General features: G+C 41.1%; 1 protein-coding gene across 1 annotated transcript in view; it reads right to left on the reverse strand.

Annotated features, from left to right (window-relative positions):
* The window catches only part of LOC131243144 (dolichyl-diphosphooligosaccharide--protein glycosyltransferase subunit 1A), a 95,480-nt gene extending 80,845 nt beyond the window's left edge, over positions 1–14,635 (reverse strand). Inside the window, exons 1-2 of the mRNA XM_058242274.1 lie at positions 14,356–14,635; positions 2,117–2,161 (exon numbers count right to left, since the gene is read on the reverse strand). Coding sequence (XP_058098257.1) covers positions 2,117–2,161; positions 14,356–14,448 — 138 coding nt within the window. The 5' untranslated portion in view covers positions 14,449–14,635. The remainder of the gene's footprint in view (positions 1–2,116; positions 2,162–14,355) is intronic.
* Positions 14,636–16,264: the final 1,629 nt, after the last annotated feature.

Here is a 16,264-nt window from a genome sequence, read left to right on the forward strand (position 1 = left end):
TTGCCTATATATGTACTCAATTCCCCTCCCTTTTCACTATTCTTTACTCCGAAGCTCTAAATCTCTTACTCTTTCTCTCTTACACCTCTTTCTCTCTTACTCTAATCTCTCTACAATTATTTCAATTATGTTTATTTTTTGTATTTTATAAGTTGTGCTTACTTTTTATAAATTAAGATGTAAGTTATAACTTGTAAGTTGTTTCAAGTTATCCATCTATCAGTTCTTTGTTCGAAGTTTATAAAAATTAGTTACCTTTTAATGCAGCTTTTTAATTGTTTTGTTAAAATTTATATAATATAATATAAGTAATTAAATATATCACTTAATGAAACACTCAAACTATAATGAAATAAGTAAAATAACCCAACCCAATCATGTGTACTAATTAGACGAGTTTTTCCTTCTTTTTTTTAAGAATTTTTTTTTTCAAATTTTAAAATTTTTTATTATTTTCAAAAAAATATGCCATGGCATATGCGATGCGATCGCATATGTGAACAGCATATGCTGATCACATGCGATCACATATGCGATTTGACAACATTGCTACCTTGCATTGATATGATCATACATAAGTTTTCATTTTGAATCATTTCACATCTACAGATACTAAAAGTATATGGACAGCTCCGATTTACATGCGACACTGCCTGTATTATTTTGAATAATGGATGTACCATATTCTGGTGCAACAAAAGCTCTCCCATATCATCTCCCCTAAACAGTGAAGATAATTAGAACTGCTGTGATTGAGGTCTGCTGGTCCTATGCTCACGCGCGATTATGCATGTAGCCCTGATCACTTAAATGCCAGTGCATGTGCCACATGGCAGACATGTGAAATCCAATGGCTCCATAAGGGGGGCCACAACTAGGGCTGTACACGAGCCAAGCTAGCTCGAAAAGCTCGCTCGGCTTGGCTCTAGCTTGGCTCGATATAGCTCGACTTGACTCGACTCGAACGATGACTCGAGGCGCACCAAGCTTCATATGACTCAACTCATTTTAAAAACATTCAAACATGGTAGAGCTTAACTCAACTCGACTCGAACCTGGCTCGGCTCGACTCGAATATATATATATATATATATATATATATATATATATATATATATATATATATATATATATATATATATATATATATATATATATATATATATATATATAATTAAAAAATAGAAGTATTGTGCAGCTTACGCTACATGCTACGCTATTTCGCTACACGCTACGCTATTTCGCTACACGCTACGGAAGGTTGAATGCTACGCAACACGCTACCGCTATTTCTCTCTCGCTCTCTCTCTCTCTCTCTCTCTCTCTATCTATATATATATATATATATATATATATATATATATATATATATATATATATATATATATATATATATATATATATTCTTAATTGAATATTTGATTCGAGGGTTGGGTTAGTTGGGTCAGGTTGCTAGGTTGTGTCAGGTGCAGGTTGCATCGGGTTGGGAGCAGACTCGCCTCAACTCGAGGTAAGCTTGCATTGACTCGATCCACTAGCTCGCCTTGAAAGGTTTGGCAAACAAGCCAAGCTCCAATAATAAGCTGGAGGCCGAGCTCGAGCTCGAACTCGAGGAGAGTACGGACAAGCCAAGCCAAGCTTGTCCCACCTCGACTTGACTCGGCTCGATGTACAGCCCTAGCCACAACCTGTAGATACTATGGCCCGAAATTCAGGTCAGTCCACTCAGGTAGACCACAGTGCATGAAACAAACGGATCGATAACAAAAGCTTTTTCTAGCCGTTCATTTTATTTATTAATGGCACAGACCAGATAAGTAAATGTGCCACATTTTTAGGCTCAGGAATCTAAACAGCGTATCCCACATGATGTACACTGCTCAGATATTACACATGTGAGTCACAATAGCATGTACAATGGCATGCAATACACACAAGTTAAAGCCAGGTACCCAATGGGTATCGGTGACCCAACCCAACCTGATTTTTTAACTGGGTCTATTATGATGGAACAGACCCAACCCGATTTTCAAAATGAATGTGAAAAAAATTACCCAGATCCATTTAAAAAGCACTATTTTTTTTTTAATAGCAAGGAAAAGGAATAGCCACGCACCTTTAGTGTTGAAGAGACACGTACAACATGTGAAGTCAAATCAATCTGCAGTAAAAAATAAAAATAAAAATGGGTCATCAATTGCAATAACAACGATCAAGAATGACTCCAGAAATTTACTAAAGAAAAGAGAGATCACATGGATGCAAATGCATGATGGTTTAAAATGCGTCCAAATTCGTATATAGTGCTTAATGTGGTCAAAAATAGGCCTTTGAATCGTGGCAACCAATGATCAATGTATCAATGATATCAGCCAATGCTACCAATATTGCACTTATGCAATACGAAACTCAGGGGTCTTTGCAAAATCCCCCATATCACGCGATATATCGCATGTATCACAATATATCAATCATCTCCAAAAGCCATTTTATGTCAGATTTTTGGGGGATCTGTTCCTAAGCGTGTTTTAACAACTCTATTCTAGTTGTTTTGCATCAAAACACAATTTTGGCGGAGAAATCACTACCCAAGATAGGAATTGAGCCCAAGGTATGCAAAATTGGTTATGTAACGGCCAATACGTAATGGTAACGGTTGGTACTGTTACACAATGGTTACGTCTATTTCCCTCACCCCTCTCACTTTTTGTTCTTTTTTAAAACAAAACCCAAACGTCCGATTGACAAGTGGAGACTGTCAAAACTTTGACAGCCATCTACCCTCCAAAATCTAGCCCCTATTACAGCCTATTAAAGTCCCCAAAATCTCAACCCTATTACAGCCCATTAAAAGCCCCAAAAACCAGTCCTATTCCTGTCCAAATCAAGCCCAATTATAGTTCATTAAAAGCCCTATTCCAGCCCATTAAAAGCTTCAAAAACCAGCCATGTTCTAATCAAAATTAAGCCCCTATCCCAGCCTATTAGAAGTCCAAAATCCAAACTATTAACCATCCAAATCTAGCCTTCTTTCAACCCATTAAAGCCTAGAATCACAGCCCATTAACAATTTTATGTTCTAAACCAGAAATTGCAACATATTTTGTCCGTTACTTTGTCGTCGTCACACCCTGATACGATGTCTACCAGTAGTGGTCACATTGATTCTTCCTAAATAGTTACCTCCTGGATCCTCGAAAAAGCTCCATCATTGCAATGTGGGGCTGGTCAAAATCATTATATAAAAAAATAGTGCTAAAGCTTATGTTTTAGATCACCCACTAGATTTACCCATCGGCCATCTTTCAATGTAGAAGATCTTTCCATCTATCATGGGCATCATATTAATGATGATATCAAGAATAAGTTGTCATACTTCCGACCATTTTGCCACCTACAGATATGATTATTGACGTTCTCAACAACCAGATCGTCTCCACGTGCGAAGGTGGTTACCAAAAGTTTCTCGACCGTTGGCAAGGAAGGCCCACTACATGAATCACAGCTACAAACTTCCAGTGCCTGAATCCTAACCTCTATGAGCAATATCAGGCCATTAACTGGCTGGAATTGAGTTCTTTCACACTAGGGAGGCTGAACTGCGCCCAAGATCCATGGGTCCCAAGCCCCATAGCTAGCCCATCAATAAGGACACCCAAGCCCCCTATTCCAGGAGCTAGCTATGCAACAATCAATCAGTCAAATCTTCTTAAATTCATTCTTATCACATAAGCATCTTTTTATTACTTTTCTATTTTTGTAATAAGTCATTGGTTGTCAATGACATATGAGTCTAAATTCTTTGTATGTCTAAGAAGCCTATTTAAAGGCCTTACATGAATAGTCTCAAGGCACCCTTGAATTAAATAAAATTCCTGAATTTTTTTCTACTTTGATTGAAGGTACCTACACTTAGGCGGATCCTTCCCATCAGCCAGCTGCACCAAAAAATAATAATAATAATAATAATAATAAATGACAAAAACCATATTTTCATTTCCAATAATTTCTTAGAAATGAAAACAACTGGGTTATGCTCATAAATCATTCTCAGTTTTGCCAGTGGGCATTTGTTGGCATGTATTCTTTAGTGTGATGATGTTTTTTGGTTTTTGCTATTTAAGCCTTTGTTGAACATAATTGAGCCATTCATCAACAAAATACTAAAAGAAAGAAATCTTGGAAATAGCATTCTCAAGGAAACAACATTTCCTCACTTTCTTCCCTAAATCATATATACACTATGGGCCTATTTTGATGGAGGTTGAAGGAAAACTAGCAGAAGCATTCAGTTTATGTCGACAAGATATTTTTAAGACTTCTCTTTAGCAAAATAAACAAGTGCAGAAGGTTCTCTTCCCCTAGCGCTGATGTCATTTTTTTTGGGTAAAATAATTGGGCGTTGATGTCAATTTACCATCTGCTAATGTCAAACGTTTGCTTTCCCTTGTATTCCCCTAGTTTACCCCCAAACCAATCATGCCCTAAAGGGTAAAAATGAGAATTGTGACGATCCATCCACATGCGCACAAGGCATCCACATAGCATAAATGTACCTCAACTTAACCTGTCCAAATTGTAGGCCCTACTATAGATGGATCATTTAGCAAAAATCACAATGATTGGACAAAACTGTCAAGAAGGGGTGTAAATGGGCCAGGTACAAGTCAGGTATAGGAGTGCCCATACCCATGCCGGGCCTGAAATGGGCACCCATACCTGTACCTTCTTAGTTGTTACCATTGTTGTCGAATCATATATGCGATCATGTGGGATTGCATATGCCTATGCACATATGCGATCGCATTTTTTTTTGAAAAATTAAAATATATATATATATATATATATATATATATATATTAGGGAAAAATTCAAAAAATTGTAAAAAAATATAAGAAACTGAGGAGAACTTTTCTAAGTTAATAGATAACTAATTTTACATGTTTAAAATACATTTGAGAGAGATAAAATCAATTAAACATCAAGTTATCCACATTTAACAATATAGTTAACAAGAAGTAACAACAAAATCAACAAGCTATTTATTTATTATGGTAGAAAATCAACAAGCTATCTTCCTTGAAACTTAAAAGTGCTTGAATCTTGATCTTCCAACTTCCAAGAGAGAGGGAATGTAAGAGAGAGAGAGAGAGAGAGAGAGATTAAGATCACTTGGAAGTGGGTCCTTACTCTTGCCCGAGTGGTAGACTCCCAGGAGTTTCAACTCCCGGTCAAGGGTTCGAGTACCCATGGGTGGTGAAATTCCACCAGCATGAGTGTGTGGGGTGTGTGTGCATGTGTAAAAAAAAAAAAAAGATCACTTGGACGTAGGAAATACAAGAGAGAGGGAGATTAAGACCACTTGTAATTAATAAATGTAAGAGAAAAATAGAGTAAGAGAGTTTTGGAGTGAGAATATTGCAAATGGAGGAGATTTAGAAGCCTTTTTATAGACAAAATGTTATTTTTTTGCAAAAAAAATAAAAAATAAATAAATAAAATTCAATGTGCCATGGCCAATATATGATCACATATGCTACATGCGATCGCCTACATCGCATATGCGATCGCATATTTTCGCATATGCAACATATGCGATCGCATATGTGCCAGATTGCATATGCCATGATCGCATATGCAATCTGCATATCGCATATGCGCATATGTGATCGCACATGACAACAATGGTTGTTACTTGTTAGTGAACCCACTACAGCATCGGGTGCCCATTTATGATTTGATTTTTTATTTTTTTTTTGAAAGATGAAGAATTTCATTAAAAGGGAAAGGCAAAAAACAAAAAACAAAAAACAGCTGCTGAGGAGGCAGCTGGCCATTACACCCCAAGGAAAAAAGAAATCTTGACCGTAAAGGTCCTTGACATTTGAGGCCCACTCGATCATGAGACACTTAGCCTTAGTAGCGACCGAACCAGCCGAGTTGGAGATATTCCTGAAGCATCTACTATTCCTCTCCCCCCACATTGACCACCAGACAGCAAGAACCGACATCCTCCAAATAATCGTCTTCACCTTGCCCAAATACATTCCCTGCCAAGCATGAAGGAAATGGCTAACCTCCCCTGGGGAACACCAGTGAACATTGAAAGCGTTTAAAATCTCTGCCCAAATCAATGTAGCGAAATTGCAGTGCAGCAGCAGGTGATCCACAATCTCTTCGGCCCACATGCAACATAAGCATATATTGGATAAGATCATGCCTTTCTTCCTTAGATTGTCTACCATAAGAATCTTCTTTTTCCCTGCCAGCCAACCGAAAACAAGGATTTTTGGAGGGGCATCGTATTTCCAAAGAAAGGAGAGATTTGGCTTTAGATTGTGTTTCAGTCTGTGCATCTGGTTATATAGGGACCAAACCGAAAAGGAGGACGATTTGTCTGGTTTCCAGAAAATAGAGTCTAGAGACGAGGGCGAAGGGGCTGACGAGTAGAGGCATTCCAGGAGACCCGTGAAATCCGGAATCTCCCAGTCTTGAAGGCTTCTTCGACAAGTCACATTCCAAACGATTTTTCCGTCCATTTCATAGTAGTTGTCCGCAACAAACGAATTCTTGGATACAGCGATCTGGTAGGAGAAGGGGAATCTGCTTCTGAGCGTCTGCTCGCCTATCCATATGTCATCCCAAAACCGGATTTTGTTACCTTTGCCAAGGACGAAACCAATGCTTGGCCGAACAACCCTCATCATCTCCATAATTCCTTTCCATATGTGTGAGACTTTTTGAGACGGTAATTGTTTAACCCACCAGCCACTAGGAGAAGTACCATATTTTCCTTTAATGATAGAGTTCCATAGAGTTCCCTCTTCAAATCCAAGCCTCCATATCCACTTACCTAGGAGCTCTTTATTCATCTCTTTGAGGTCTTTGATCCCGGCACCCCCGTCGGACAGATGAAGGCAAATTTCCGACCATTTTAATAGATGAAACTTCTTCCTGACTTCCTTACCTTGCCATAGAAATTCCCGTCTCACTTTGTCAATGGACTCCCTAACGGAAGTCGGGCATTTCAGCAGAGACAAAGTAAATCGGGATATTGGAAAGAGCGGCTTTAATTAACGTGAGGTGGCCTCCTAGCAATAGGTATCGACTCTTCCATTGCGAGAGATGTGACAGAATCCTGGTTGTAACTTTGTTCCACATGGATTTATGAGGTTTGCCGACACTCAATGGCAGGCCCACAAAAGATGAAGGCAAAGAGTCAGATTTGCAGCCGAAGATATGAGCAAGATTTTCTACCTCTGTTGTGTCCATATTGATCCCAAATATTTTAAATTTTACCAAATTCACCTTTAAGCGAGAGACCGCTTGGAAACAAAGTAAGGTAGTTCGCAAATTGAGGATCATATCGGTTGAAGCGTCGGAAAATATGAGGGTGTCGTCCGCATATTGAATGTGCATAATAGGCCGTTGCATACCACTGATGTCGATCCCACGTAAGATGCCCTCCTCTTGACCCTTTTGAAGCATAAAAGATAGAGCCTCTCCCACAATAAGAAAGGAAGGGGGGGAGAGGATCTCCTTGCCTTAAACCTCTGGAGCTTTTGAAAAATCCTTTTGGCAAACCATTCAAAAGAATGGAGAAACAAGTGCATTCCTTCATCCAACCTCTCCACTTGTCCCCGAACCCCATGCGCTGCAACATGTATTGCAAAAAACCCCAGTGAACGTGGTCATAAGCCTTTTCGATGTCCAGTTTGCAAACGATATGTTTCCAACCCGATCTAACACCTGCATCCAATACTTCATTAGCAGAAAGAGATGCATCGATAATCTGTCTGCCGGCTATATAGGCAGACTGATTCTCAGATATAAGCTTCCCAATTACCTTCGATAAACGCATTGCCAAAACCTTTGCCAAAATCTTATAAGGCCCCCCCAGAAGACTGATAGGCCTGAAATCTTTTGGAAACGCGGCACCTGACATATTCGGGATCAGAGCAATAAAAGTCGCCCCTAAGCTGGTAGAAATCCTACTACTATTATGGAAATCGTTGAACCAGGCGATAACATCTGATTGGATCACTTCCCAAAAGTGAGCATAGAAGGAGATGGGGAAACTGTCCGGTCCAGGCGCCTTGTCTGCCCCTAAGGAATCGATGGCTCGTTTGATTTCGTCAACCGAGAAAGGAGCTTCCAGGGAAGCCGCCTCCTCCTCCGAGATGGAGGTAAAACCGATCCCATCCAATTTGGGTCTAACCCAGTCTTCTCCCATGAGGAGGGAGCTGAAGTAGGATATCATCTCGTCAGCAATCTCGTCTTTATCTTCTACCCGGGCTCCATCCACCAAGATGCCAGAGATTCTATTGTTTGTCGCGTGCATACTTGCCATCATATGGAAAAAAAACGGGTATTCCTATCACCTTCTTTCAGCCATTTAACGCGGGCCTTCTGCTTCCATGAAGTTTCATTTTGAAGGATATTGTCTGCAATGGCTTGAATTATCTGCACTCTTTTGGCCTGAGCATCTGGAGTGAAGTTTTGAGCTTCAGCCTGGGCGTCTATGGCTGACAGATCGGCAAGCATGTCTTTCAACCCCTGATTCTTGTTTTGAAGCTCACTTCGATACCACTATTTTAATTCTTTTTTCAACATCTTCAGTTTAGAGGAAAGTTTGAAATCAGCATGCCCAGTGACTGTAAAGCTGACCCACCAATCAGTGACTTTCTTTGAGAACCCAGCGATTTAGAGCCAAGATAAATCAAAACAGAATGGCTTTGGGCCCCAGTTCTGCTCTTCCACGTCTAGGCAAATGGGGCAATGATCAGAAGTGGTCCTAGGGAGGATAAGTTGAGAGGTTAGGGGAAATTGATCTAACCAATCAGAAGAGATGAGGAATCTGTCCAGTCTGCACATCGTAGAAGGCACTCTCCCATTTGACCAAGTAAATCTAGACCCGAGGAGGGGGAGATCCACCAATTCCTCACTTTTATCCAAGAAGAAAAGGATTTCATTGCTGAGGAGACAGAATTTCCATGAGATTTTTCGTCGACATTTCTAATAGTATTGAAATCCCCTGCTATACAACATGCTCCTGAGAATTTGTCTGGAGGCAGAGAGATCCTCCCAAAAAGATTCCTTGTCCCCAACCTGAATAGGCCCGTAAACTGATAAGAAAAGACATGTGAACCCTGAAGAGATGTGTTGAAGGATAACCGAGACTGGGAAGTTACCATTCCAGCTTTTGAGTTCCTGCCAAACAGAGGATTTCCAGGCAAGGAGGATGCCTCCAACACTGCCGACTGCGTTTTTAGCTACCCATTTTGCATCTGAAGCTCGCCAAAGTGAAGCCATCAACCTGTCATCAAATGTGGAGGTCTTTGTTTCCTGCAAACAGATTATATCAGGATTATGTTTGTCACAAGAGTCCTTAATTATCCTTCTTTTCTGTTTAGACCCCACTCCCCTCACGTTCCAGGAAATCACCTTCATTTGGACACAAAGCTTCCCCGAGTACCCTATGAAACTTGCCTTTTCGACAAGAATTTTGAAGTTTTCTGCCCTAATATTAAACTCAGCAGCTCTCTGTTAGAACGTACAAGTTGCCTTCCCCTGTTGGAGCGAGAATTTAATCTACGGCCTCTGGGAGAATTTTGTTCTGGTAGCGGTCTTCCACTGGCCTCGACACATTGGAAGAGAGCTATGAAATCCTCAAGACAATCACCAAAAGATAACCCAAGAGCTCTGCCCACACGTCCCGTAGCATCTCTAATCCATTTCTTACTATGGATCTCATCAATCAGGTCTGCTCTGTCCGAACCTATAATCTGCTGCGAGAATTTTTCAGTTATGGTCCGATCACCTTCAACCCTAGCCCGAAGAGGTTCAGCTTCGAGAATTTCTAAATGTGGGTGCTCTTGAAATAGCTCGAGGAGGCCCTAATCTGACCATTTACTGATAGACGCATGAGAGGAGTATATTAACGACGACGGGTTATCGGAATAGAAAAAGCCCTGGTCGATTTCTGAAGTGTCGTGTTCCTGGAACCTCTTCGCCAACTTGGATTTGGAGGAAGGGAGGAGATCGTACAGCTTGAGATGGCCATGGTGAGATGAATGATCCTCGCGAGGGGTAGGAAGAAGGATGAGAGCATCGAAAGGAGATGACGGGATGGCTGGGATCGGGAGGTTGAGGTTGAAAAACCTCGAAACTGATGAGTTGGACCCGCTAGAGATGAGAACCGACTTGCTAAAAGGACCTGGATCCGAGCACAGATAATCATCAGTATTTGGATCCATGATGGAGTCTGATCTGGGATCCGAATTGAGATCCGAGAACGTGAGAGTTCCGCCATTCGTGAAGGAGTCGTGTCTTGGGACAAGCACTCCACATGTGTCAATCTCCCTTTCTAAGCCGCCCAATGGATTTTTCTCGAGATGAGCATCTCTACCGCTCGACGAAAAAGACGCTGAGGGGGTGCCACCTGTCCCATGCCTGCTGTAAAGGGAGCGGTGGACGTTTCTCTCTGCACTACGTGTATGGTGAGGAGACGTAGGGCAGACAACTTCATTAAATGTCACCTGCGGAGCAGCTAGTAACTGGTCCGGTGATCTGCAAGAGAATGGAGACGAAACTTCTGCATGCTCCGCTCCGGTGGAGACCATCCTCCCGGGATCGAGAGGAGATTCCCTGACCCGCCAGAGGTCTCCCCACCGCGGATAGGGAGCACAAGTGTCCTCCTGCTGAATGGGCAGGGAAATCTCCCTGTCGTCTACTAGGACCTGGATCTGAGCCGGAATAGGATTGCCCTTCTTCCTGCGAACCCTCATTCTCGCCACTGCCATTTCCTCGCCCGTTTTGGTTTTTTGATCCAGTTCGATTAACGGCCCCAACAGTTTCGCCACTGAAATAAAGAACTCATTATGCCAGAGTTCAAGAGGTATTCCCCAGATGAGAACCCAAACTTCCTCGTAACCAAAGATCGAGAACTCTTCCCAGCTGAGAACAGCGCTAACGGGCCCCTCTTTGTGGAGAGCCCCTGCCATTATGAGAATATTCGGATTCAGCCCCGGCGAAAGCTTGACCCACAGATCGTTATATCCTATTGGTCTGATATTAAACTGAGCGGGTCGAATTCTACAAACTTCAGCTGTCCAATTCCTGACCTGAGAGATGGACATCCCTTCTTTAGTTCTGATTACCACCGAGTCTTGCAGATCCTTCTTGGATTGTTGAATACGTTCGTTGCTGATACAGATCGAATTTACTTCCTTAGGATTACATTGTTCGTTCTGCCTACCCGCTTTACTTACCATCTCAATCGGACAGACAGGCAGTTGCCTATCAGGAGGTTGATTCAACAGTGCATCTCGGAAGGAGATGGACGATGGAAGAGTAGGAACTAAGACAGGCGCGGGTAGTCTTCACGGTTCTTTTGCTATGACTTCCTTTCTTTGATTTTGTTGGTTTCTCTCCGGTCCGAATCTCGGGCGTTGCACAAGCAGTTTCTCCCCCCCGAAACTCTGACCATGGAGCATGGATACAGCTCGAGATAGCTCTTCTTCGGAGCTCATTCTGATGAGCGCGAAACCCCTATAATGCCCACTGGTCTTGTCTCTGGGCATGATGATGTCCATTACCACCCCTGCTCGTCCGAAAACCTTTTCGAGATTTAATGGAAACCACCCAGAAGGGTATCCCTTGACGAAAAGGGTTGGAAGAGAATCTTATTTTTTACTTCTCTGATTATGCACCCGTTTTTTCTGTCCTACTTGTATCCATACGTCTGATTTCTTTCCCTTTTGAAACTCCTCCAATTCTGTTGCCTGCCTGTTCATATGGATGCAGCCCGTTGTCATCTCAACCGTTGGCCTGTTGTCTTTAATTATTATCGAGTTGGTCATCGTCATCGCCTCGTCGTTGTCATTTCAGGTGTGCGTGGACATTCCCTCAACTAGAAAATGCACATTCCCTCAGGCAGGAATTGCAATGCCCAATGAAAGAAAGAAGCGAGGTTCTTCTTCAAAATTTCAAAGTGCTTTTGGATATGATTAATTGTAGCACGCTCCAAATAATATGCGCTCATTTCCTTCCTGCAACAAAACTAGAGAAGAAGAAGTTCCCATGCAAAAGACCCTGATTATAACACAAGGCGTAGTATAACATATTTTCCTGAGGTGGTTGCTCATGAAGGTATTCTCTGTTTCTAGTCTTCTTACAATCAAATCTTCGGGCTCGATCGAGAGAGATGTTCCGAACGGAAGGTGAAGATCTTAGGAAGAGAGACGATTCGGTGGGAATGAATTGATGTCGAGTGGGAAAAGCTAGCAGAGATATGATTTGATATTTGAAGGGAAAGAAAAACACATACACACACACCATTAACTCAAAAGATTAAATTTTATTGCAAAAATAAAAGAAAATTACTATTTTTTTCTTCAAAAAACATAAAATATAACTATGATAGCATGTCATTTTGGATTTTTTATTTTTATTTTTTAATCCATCACATGATTAAAAGCTAAAAATTGTCATAATGAAATTGCATACTTTACAAGTAATTAAAATATAAACCATCCGAATTGTGGGCCCCATATTACATGTGGACTGAATCAAAAGTTAAGCTTGTTTGATTATTGATTTATCAGATTGGTGGATGCTTTTTGGACAATTAAAAGTGAAAAACATCCAATGGTCCTATTTCAAAAAACAAGTGTCTACGAATCGGAGGTAAGGTTTGTTCAACCAGCCTAATTTTGGGACTGTTACTTACGACAATGATTTCCACAGTTGGTTTATTTTAGATATCGTTTGCAACATGTAAAATTTCTAAGCGCATGCATGTTGGGCACCATACACAGCCCAAATATCAAATAACTCCCTATTTTATTATGAATCTTGATTTGGTATGTAAATTCTACATAGAGATTTTTTATTTGGTATGTAAATTCTACACAAGGCCTACACACCTGGCACTTGTTCCACTGGTCATCTCACTTCCAATGGGCCACATGTCTGTCAAAATAAATGGGCCACATGCCTGTCAAAATAGATAGTCGGCAGGTTTGATCTAAATGGTCCACCATTTTAATACATGGAATATATATAATTTATTATTTGTTTATTTATATATAATATCGTTTGGGTGGAGTTTGGGTACCCATTTATTAATTGGGTGAAGATAAAATACTCAAACCCACACGCACACCTGTTTAGCTACACCCATACCCATTTAGCTACACCTACACCCACACCCAGCCCTGTTGGGCCTCTTCCAAACTATGATCAGCCATAGCACAAAAATTGCACCAATAAACAATATCCTATCCAATCAGTGAAACCTTGCTATTTAGCATTGGTCATTTGTATTATTAACCATCCATTCATTTAAAGACCAACAATTGGACAATTAGGATCATCCAGCTGATTCAAGCTTTGGGCAATGGGCTTATCCATTATGGATGTTCATTTGATGGGTAGAAATCATATCGTAACTACCCGGCGAGGCCGGTAGTGGTCAATGTTGTAGGCTCATCTATACATATATATATATATATATATATATATATATATATGATATCATATGGCAACAATTGGTAGCTCGTGGAGCCTTGTCCATAGTTATCACGTGATTAGATGTCTTGGAGTCCTGAATTAGTAGGTGTCTAGGTAGTCTATCTTTATCTTAATTGGTTATTGTTAGTGGAGGACATCTTTGACTGGAGATTGCTAGAAGATCTATTGGAGGGAGAGAGAGAGAGAGAGAGAGAGAGAGAGAGAGAGGGAGGGAGGGAGGGAGGGAGGTGATCTGAGATATATAAACTCATGTAAACTCTCTTTTGATAATAGTAAGTAAAAAGTCTAGTCTTTTTAGGCGATCAGTTCCCCTTCAAGTGAACCTATTCGTCTCTTCTCTCTCCTTTCTATTCCCTAATCTCGAATTGCAGGAGATAACCTCCCGATCTACACCTCTAGGCAGTTGGTTCCCCTTCAAGCGAATCTATTCTTCTCTTCTCTCTCTCTCTCTCTTTTCCCTTCTCTGATCTTGAATTTAAGGAGATAAACTCCCCATCCACACCGTTGATGCGTACAGGTAAGTATCAGTATGCCAATATGTCTGCATATACATATATGCATGTATATGTGTAACACTACAAATGCTGAATAAGAACAGATCAATATCACTTCGCTGACAGCGTTAAGGATCGAAGCTTCTCGTAAGGAGCTCCGAAACGATGTGATCAAACGGAAAGAAACCCTAGAAACAAGAAAGCAAAGTAACGAGAAACGCTGCTGCTGCTGCTGCTACTATTTCAGCCAAAAAGAAACAGGAAATAAAATGCGAGAGAGAGAGAGAGAGAGAGAGAGAGAGAGAGAGAGTGGGATTTTTGGACGTACTCGTCGATCTAGCTTGGAGATGATGAGGTCGGAGAAAACAGATGTCCAGAGAATCGCGATCAAGGCGAGAATGAGAGCGAATCGAGATCCCATTTCTCCTGTCTCTCAGTTTGGTGCTACGCAGGCGAAGAAATAAGAACTGTGTCCGTTTAAGACGAGACGACTGTTGGCTTCGCACCACCGAGGGTTTCAAGACGATGCTTCTAATGTATGCACGGTTCGTACTAGCGCTTCAGCAAAGAGGTTAAGCCCATTAGAGGCCGGAATTCTTTGCAGTTCCCACTTGTGTGGGGGGTGGCCAAGGGCCGGCTTTGGACCCCACCCAATACTTAGCCGCTGCTAGCAGGATAGGTCCAAACTCGAGCCGGAAAAAAATTGTTGGGCCCCAGCTTAACCAGAAAATTGATGAAAATCCTTGTTTCCTATTTTAATATTTTTGATTCATCCATTGATCAAGTAAGTTACACATTAACAAAGAAATAAACAGTTTAAAAGATTGAAACCAAAGGTCTACATTCAAGGTGGATGAATTACCTTCAAACAATTCAAATAAAATATTTGTAGGATATAACACATTTATACATGAATCAGGTCATGAGGACTGGCCAGGTATGTTTTGCAAAAATTGACATGAGTCCAAGCTTAACACAAGCTAATAGGTCCATGCCTAGCTTAAAGCTGGGTTGAGATCATCAGTTTGGGCCTGCCCCCACTCCATTGGAATGGGATCTTTGGATGTAAGGAAGACCCTGACACGTTTGGCAGAGTGCAATGGATGATAAGCAAATGCTCAGAAATTGCATGGTTCTAAAACTCAGTGACTCAGACTCGCTGATGAGCTCAACTCAATTGAGAAACAGACAGACTCATCGAGACAGCTCACTAACTTGGTCCACTTGACGTAACTCAGCATGACTCAAACTGAATCACTCAGTTAGGGTTGATTTTCATTAGAATTACATAAATTTATTTTTATTTTTAAAAAAAAAAAAGTTTAAACGTGCAAAGTGTGAGATTCAAAACCCAGCCTAATTAGTAAGAGACAAACAACTGTAGCAACAAGCCACGCATATCATTAATGATGATTTATGTAGAATTTTATATCTATAGTATCTTGAATATGTATTATTACTAAAGACACCCCCGCCATAAATGGGGTGATCAACTACAGTGGATTTCGACATCCAAAACAGTCCCCTAAAGCTCCAACCATGTTACCTTGGAACCTCTCCGACATCTTTAAAACCTTGGGACAAGGCTAAATAGAAGAGATGGAGTCAGCACCCATCAACCAATCATACAATGCCACGTGGCATTCTAAGCATCAATGGGTCAACTGCACCTGAAAATTTGGGTCCAACGTAGTGTTAGAAATCTAATTTCTGCTACCCTCGCTCACACCAAAATGTGAACCCATCTGTGCCCACAAAACCCTGGGTAAAGATGTCCCACAGTTTGAACTAAAAAGAGCCCCTAGTAAAAATTGGATTTCCACCGGTAACTCTATAGAATCCCTTCACCCCTTCATTAAGGAGGCATTTTTTCTCTACCAGAATGTGAGAGAGAGGAAGATGTGAGTGAGAGAGAGGAAAAGAAATAGAAAGAGGAGTAGAGAGAAAGAAGGTGACCCCATCTAATCCATCTTAAACCCACAACCAATCATTAAGATCATGAAGAGATCCAGCTAGTCACAGACTCGCTGAGGCAAAGATTCCAAGCCCTTGTGGGATGTGTTTGAATGGAAGAGAAGCGGAAGAAAAATAAGAGAGAAGAAGAGTTGTGGAAACCGAGTCAACTCACCGAGTCGACCCACTAATCTACCAAGCCAGACCGATTCTAGGGCTCAATCAGATCCCATTGGGCTTTCTCATAGATAAGGTCTCCTTTCATCACCTTCTGTTTGAAATCG

The sequence above is a fragment of the Magnolia sinica genome, chromosome 4 (genome assembly GCF_029962835.1).
Source record: "Magnolia sinica isolate HGM2019 chromosome 4, MsV1, whole genome shotgun sequence".
Lineage (NCBI taxonomy): Eukaryota > Viridiplantae > Streptophyta > Magnoliopsida > Magnoliales > Magnoliaceae > Magnolia > Magnolia sinica.